A 7,569-nucleotide genomic window follows, 5' to 3' on the forward strand; every position below is an offset into this window, starting at 1 on the left:
AGATTTAAATTTGTAGATGGCGCTAGACGTTTCTTTGGTTACGATCTCCTAGTAACAATGTTTATGTTTGGAAACGTGCATTAGGTATATATCATGCAACATATTGCCCACAGGTATTAGTTGAAATTCGAAATCGAAACAGTACAGACGTGACTGTCAACCATTTAATTTTATTTGACACCTTGATCGGCAAATCTACAACCATCAACATGCGTGAAATCGTTCATATGCAAGCTGGACAGTGCGGTAACCAAATTGGTGCCAAGGTGAGTAACCGTTTATTGCTTTTGTAGCTGATTTTGAAAAGGACAACGATTATGTTAGGTCTTAAATTTGCCTTTTTCGATCCAATATGATTGTTCGACTTGTAGAGCGAACTTTAGTGACAAGATTGACATCAAACTCACTCGTGATTTTAGTTAACTTTGTCTCCTTGGGTGAAACAAGAAAACTTCGTAAAATTGTTCGTCACTGATCTGCATTTTCATTCTTGGAGTTGGAGGGTGTTACTATACACTCCACAGGATTTTTCGCTAGCTCAGCTTTACTTTGCAACTTAATAAATTTTACCCTCTATCATTGTATCAATCGAATCTTTGTCTCAAATTTTTGGAAACTTCGCTTTGTCACATAACTGCGGCGATTAATTTTATTCTGCTTTTCTAGTTCTGAAACGATGATGATCCTTTTTGTTTTACTTCCCGCCCAATGTGTATTGTTCTTATTCGCGTGAATACCGCTGCGTTCGAGACACAGCACCTTACCAATTAGTGTGCATCGTTTCCATAGAAATTAGTTACTTACAGTACTTATACTACAATGTCGTACGTGTGTGATCGCCATGTTATCGCTGTGAACACGCCCCTTTTGCTAAATTTATAAGCAAATCAACTTTCTAAAAGTGTGCCTCTTATCTGCCACAAAGACAATATTTCGTCAATTTAAAGAAATTCCCAAAACCGATTAATTTCACCGGTTCCTTTATCGTATGAAACCGTTACAAGGTTGAATCATTTGAAAGGTGACCTTGCCTGATCACGTGTTCAGAATGGCTTTGTCCACTTGTTGGGCGGGTTTTTCAAATTGCTGGTGTGTGATTAGCATAATTGTTGTAGCAACCAATTGGGGTCGTTGAATTTCCTTGTGTGCTGTTTATTTAGCGTTCAAAATACGTAATATAATACGGTACGAAAGCATTAGGAAAATGTGTAGAACCGCGTTGGTGGTATGTAGTGGATATCGCATGAGCGGCGGAATGAGTGAAAACGTTCAGTTGTATTCAATCAGGAAAATGCTTTGGACTTTTTTTTTTAAATTCTGTGTGCCTTATTGTATTATTATTGACTGAATATTTAAATTTTTGCGTTTGCAGGTCTTCACCTGCATTTAGCAAGGATGGTTAAAAAGTAATCTATTCTCACACAAGCTGTTAATTAGTCATGAGCAGGCAGAGGTGTAGGGTCTTGCCACCTAATGATGAGAATCTGAGAATCATATAAGACCCTTCACTATATTAGTTATTTGTGCAAAGGAACTTCATCCCACACTGCTCTACCAACCTACACTTTTAAATGGCACAGCACAGCTGGTACTGTAGTTGTAAATGCAAGACTAGGATTACTTCATTTCCATACTCATTGCTGCAACTAACACCACAACTTGCTTCGGACTAAGTGAGTGAACGTGTCATTTATATCTTCTTCTTTTTTCTCTGCAGTTTTGGGAGGTTATCTCAGATGAACACGGTATTGATCCCACCGGTACCTACCATGGTGATTCAGATCTTCAGTTGGAGAGAATCAACGTCTACTACAATGAAGCCACGGGAGGCAAATACGTCCCACGTGCCGTTCTGGTTGATCTTGAGCCAGGCACCATGGACTCTGTGAGGTCTGGACCATTTGGTCAAATCTTTAGGCCAGACAACTTTGTATTTGGACAGAGCGGGGCAGGCAACAACTGGGCAAAGGGACATTACACAGAGGGTGCCGAGCTCATTGACTCCGTCCTTGACGTTGTCAGGAAGGAAGCTGAGGGTTGTGATTGTCTGCAAGGCTTTCAACTTACACATTCCCTTGGTGGTGGCACCGGGTCTGGTATGGGTACCCTGCTCGTCAGTAAGATCCGTGAAGAGTACCCAGATCGTATGATGAACACATTTAGTGTTGTGCCATCACCTAAAGTATCAGACACTGTTGTAGAGCCATACAATGCTACTCTTTCGGTTCATCAACTTGTAGAAAACACAGATGAAACCTACTGTATCGACAATGAAGCTCTCTACGATATCTGCTTCCGTACATTAAAACTCACCACACCGACTTACGGTGACCTCAACCATCTTGTTTCTGCAACCATGAGCGGTGTCACAACCTGTCTTAGATTCCCCGGACAGTTGAATGCCGATCTCCGTAAACTGGCTGTCAACATGGTACCATTCCCACGTCTCCATTTCTTCATGCCTGGCTTTGCACCCCTGACCAGCCGTGGCAGCCAACAGTACCGTGCACTGACCGTTCCTGAGCTGACCCAACAAATGTTCGACGCTAAGAACATGATGGCAGCCTGTGATCCTCGTCACGGACGCTACCTGACCGTTGCAGCCATCTTCCGTGGCCGCATGTCCATGAAGGAAGTCGATGAGCAGATGTTGAATGTCCAGAACAAGAACAGCAGCTACTTCGTCGAATGGATCCCGAACAATGTCAAGACCGCCGTTTGTGACATCCCACCACGGGGTCTCAAGATGGCCTCCACCTTCATCGGTAACAGCACTGCTATCCAAGAGCTGTTCAAGCGTATCTCAGAGCAGTTCACCGCTATGTTCCGTCGTAAGGCTTTCTTGCATTGGTACACTGGTGAGGGCATGGATGAGATGGAGTTCACTGAAGCTGAGAGCAACATGAATGACTTGGTGTCTGAATACCAACAATACCAGGATGCTTCCGCTGAGGAGGAGGGAGAATATGAGGAAGAGGAGGAGGAAGAAGAGGTCGCTTAGATCACCTGATCAACAAAAAACTAACAAAACCTACCTGGGTGTGTGTGGTGTTGAGGGGGGGGGGGGGGAAGGGTCGGTTGAAATATAAAGATTAGTATGCCTAACCGTCATCAGCAACCAGAATTCTTTACGGGAGGAGGGGGACAATCATGCTGTAGAAAAGTATTAAAGTATAGGTGGGGTTGAATATCTGTTTGTACCAAAAGGGCAAAGCTTAGCCTGTGGAAGATTAATTGTGCTTGTTATCAGTGATGTGTGCTTAAATTAATATCCTGCAAACGTGATTCATAATTCATTAGCATTATTTATGTAGCAATCCCTCCAATTCAGTGTTAAAGCTATTTAGTATGATTATGGTTTAATTCATTAGGCAGACAATCATGTAGGATACCAGTTATCTGGGAACCACTCTCTCTTTATTCAAAATACGAGTATCTTAAATCTTCACAGACTAGCGATTCAGGTCGTGATTTTTCATACCAACTTGATCACATAATGTATGCAAGATCTGAATGCATTTTTATCCAAACAGACTCCTTCATCTATAGGGCCAGCATTCTAGTTTTACAGCAATATTCTTTTGCAATATTTACAGAGTATTTCAGACAATTATGAATGTATTGATGATCGTTAGGGCAATTGAGATTGGCTTGTCCTTCCTTCATAACTGCTGCTAGGGTTAGTTTAGTATCTCGAACATGTAAGCATCAAACTCGAGGCTAGAATTAAGTCTTCATCAGCCCAATAGAAGCTCCACATTTTTAATTTCGTAACTACCAAGTGTTGTCATATTTTGTACTTTTTAATTATTTGTCCTGATGTGGAAGGGGCTAGTTTTATACTGTCTAACTTATAAGAAAATCGTTGGCATCGAAATTATTGTTTGTGTATCTCTTTGAACAAACTAGCGTAAAAGTAACCTTCTTTTCCAAACCTTCCATTTTTTGCCAAGACTCATGATAAAATACTGTCCGTTCAACCCAGTTATTGTTGAAAGTGAATTACTGCAGTAAAGTAACCTATTAGTCTTCCCTATTCCACACCTGTAAACCCAGATAGTGCAATACATACACCCCTGTAAAGAAAACTGAAAAACACTTCCCCCTTCCCGCCCCGATTGAACAACCTACTGTTTTCTCCAAGGCTTCAATGTTACTCATCTTGATACTCAATATTATTTGCGTTCCCTGAACCCACGCTCACCTCATTAATTCCCTTGTGAACTGCAAAATCCCGATATATACTATTGGAGAACAACCTAGCCCTTCCTCCCCTTCCCCACCCCATTAACTAGCCCTTCCTCACCTTCCCCACCCCATTACCCAGCCTTTCCTGCCCCACCCCATTACCTAACCCTTCCTCCCCACCCCATTACCTAGCCCTTCCTCCCCACCCTATTGCATAGCCCTTCCTCCCCACCCCATTACCTAGCCCTTCCTCCCCACCCCATTACCTAGCCCTTCCTCCCCCACCCCATTACCTAGCCCTTCCTCCCCCACCCCATTACCTAGCCCTTCCCCACGACATTACAATCCAGACGATGGAGCTCGATATAACAGCTACTGTATATGATCTGGTCTTGGAAGGGTTATTCAGTTCGGGTTCCTATTCTTAGGGGCTTAACTAAGCCGATGCGAACTTCCGGGCTCCAAAGGGACCCTATGTCAAGGAACGGTAAATATGGAAAACCAATCGGATGAAGACAATATATAAATTGATGTTATTCATTTTCTTATGTCTTAAAGCCGGTTCAGTGTAGCGATTGAAACGAACCCTGTCCATCGTTGGTTCTCCTTTTTCTTACCCCAATACCTACTTCTAGTGATAAATATCGCATTACAAAGTATGAGTAACCGTCCTTGTGATGTGTACACATAGAACCCCCCCCCCCCCCTAATGTTATTTCCGCTGCATTCCTAAAAATTCTAGTTCCGAAGATGCACTGTCAGTCTTAGTGTAACGGGGACCTGGGAGCGAGCGGTTTCAATTTGTTTGGTTTTCGTGCACAGTCTATATCATAGTCGTACGGGACCATTTCAGTTTGGGGGGCAGAAACTTTTGTGCCCGAAAGTTCCCGTGACACTATCTAAGCGGAGCGCCACCATCGGTTGGCGCGTAGCGTACAAGAAATTTTTGGCAATAAATGTCTCTCAGATTGCCGGAAATGGCACTTCTGAGGCCTTGCAAGTTGCATCTAAACATTTTGTATTTTATAATCTCACCTTTTAGAAATTAACACTTCCCAAAAGTTTGGTATATTAGAAGAAGAAAAAATGGTAACATCACTTTGAAGGGGAAAAATAGGACAGTATATTTTTTAAGCTCCTATTTAGTTACCGTATTTATTATTTTAACACAGTACTCAGCTACCTCCAGAAAAACATACATTGTTCAATGACACGTATGTGGGATAATGTCGCTGTGTCGGGTGAGACTGCAATTTGTCTCACAAAAAAGTAGAAAAAATAACAAAGAATATGATAAACCTGTACTTCTATAGGCTTATAGGAACTCCCTCCCCCCCCCCCCACCATCCATGAAAAAGAAAATGTTTCTCATATGCACTCATGTCGGGGATGTCCAGGTATACAGTTGACTAGTTAGGTGACATGATATCACCACGATTGTGAGCGGCGTTCCCTGTTAATAATTTTGGGCGATAGTGCAAAAAGCGTGGTAGCCCAGATGAGCTGCGCTTACGGTGGTGTTACACGGAAATATTCGGGCAACATGATGCTAAATAAAGAAAATCATTAGGCCTATATTAATATTAATGTCACAAAACATATAACACAAAACGCTCTCCACAGAGTTGTCGGGCAAAAATTTTAAGATTCGGGCAAGCCACTGCATATTTATATCAATTTCTTTTCTCCTCTTAGGCTGCCCGAATTTGTCAGTACTTTTGCCCGAATTTCTTGTCCTCTGGAAATTTGGGGGGAGGGGCATTCTGCCCCCCCTGCCCCCGCCTCGTACGCCTATGCAGTCTAACCATGTTTATCAAGCTGTATATAAGTACTACTGGAAATCGACAACTTGTGAAAAATATGGCAAGTTGTAATTTAGGCCTACTTGTAACACAGTAACTATACATCATTTATATAAACATTACAGCTGCAATTGGGACTTCAAGTAGCTACCTGCACGACTATATAGGCGTAGGAGCCTTATTTGATTGGGGGGGGGGCGGGCTGTAACGACTTGCCCGAAAAATATAACCAAAATTTTTCGCCCGCTGCGCGCGCGTTCAACGTGTTAATGTGCATATCATATAGGCATTCTTCGGTTATTACATCATATGCCAATAACATCATTTTCCGTGTAATTATTCCATATTCGTATTCATTATTCCATATTGGTTATAATTATTGGGGAAGTCGTTACAATACTAATGATAATAATAATGTAAGTTTAACCATTGAAAAACACCTTGCAAATTATTATTCATTCAGTAGGTGCCCGAAAAATTCTAAGCGTATTGTCCGAATTTTCACAAAAAGATTGGGGGTGGGGCTGCAGCGCCCCCTCCCCAACCCCCCCCCCCCCGCCTCCTACGCCTATGCTGAGAACACCAAAGCACGTGTATGCCTGTCTATTCAGTACGTTATGTATCGAGTTGAGCAATACATGTAAGTTGTCCGATTGCATCATCAATTCATCATCATTGTCAAAAGGCAGTTAGCATAATACATGAAACTTTCTTGATGGCATAATTTCGTTGGTTTATGACACGCAACAAAGCTGCAGATTCCGTGCGTTTTTTGCCAGTGGTGTGAGCAACCCCCCCACACCTCCGATCATCAGTCAGGGAAATTGTCCTGTCGGGGTATTTTTTTATCCACCCTGGAAGAATTGGACCATTACTACGGGTGTACCCTCCCCGCTCTCCGCCCTTCCCTACCTTATTCCGATACGGAGGGTGTGGGGGGAGCTATTTGAATCCTCTCACCCATCTTGAAATCTTATGCACGCCACTGTTTTCCTCTGTATCCCTATTATAGACTCTGAGATACATCAGTGATAATATGTAATGTGATTGAAATTGTTCACCGCGGAAATATAACACTAGCAGTAAATTGACGATTCGTAAATTATCAGTGGGGCTCGGTCCTAAAGTGAGTCGCAACGAAAATGTCGGTGGGTCGCGATATATTTCCAGACGTCGAAACTTCTCTCTACAGTTTTCAGAGCTTATCGACTGAGACAGATGAACAGATTAAGATAACAGGCCTCAAGTCCATAGACCAAGCTAATTCTTATGTTTTCCGGAAAATCAATCGAGAAGAGCGGGGGACCGTGGTAGGTCGTTCAGGCTCAGTCCTCAAAAGAAGATCCTGGGTTGTAGGCCCATACAAGTTTGTGGACAATTGTAATAAATAAAATTATCTGGGTTTGCCGCTGGAAAGGGAGAATAGCGTATACTAAAGTCCGCCGGGTTCCGCCATTTCAGTCAAGGAAGTGTACTTGACATTCAAAGAGCCAAGTTTGTATAATTATATACATATGTACCATATCCTTCGAAATCAAGTTTGCCAGTAATATATATATATTCAACTTTGGCTCAGACT

General features: G+C 42.4%; 1 protein-coding gene across 1 annotated transcript; it reads left to right on the top strand.

The window, feature by feature from the left end:
- The first annotated feature begins 105 nt into the window (after positions 1-105).
- On the top strand, positions 106-3,877 carry LOC139962742 (tubulin beta-4B chain-like). The gene is made up of 2 exons (XM_071963022.1): positions 106-266; positions 1,718-3,877. Exons 1-2 carry the CDS (start codon positions 210-212, stop codon positions 2,999-3,001), a joined length of 1,341 nt encoding a protein of 446 aa, XP_071819123.1. The 5' UTR covers positions 106-209; the 3' UTR covers positions 3,002-3,877.
- Positions 3,878-7,569: the final 3,692 nt, after the last annotated feature.

Source organism: Apostichopus japonicus, chromosome 3, assembly GCF_037975245.1.
Source record: "Apostichopus japonicus isolate 1M-3 chromosome 3, ASM3797524v1, whole genome shotgun sequence".
Taxonomy (NCBI): Eukaryota; Metazoa; Echinodermata; class Holothuroidea; order Aspidochirotida; family Stichopodidae; genus Apostichopus; species Apostichopus japonicus.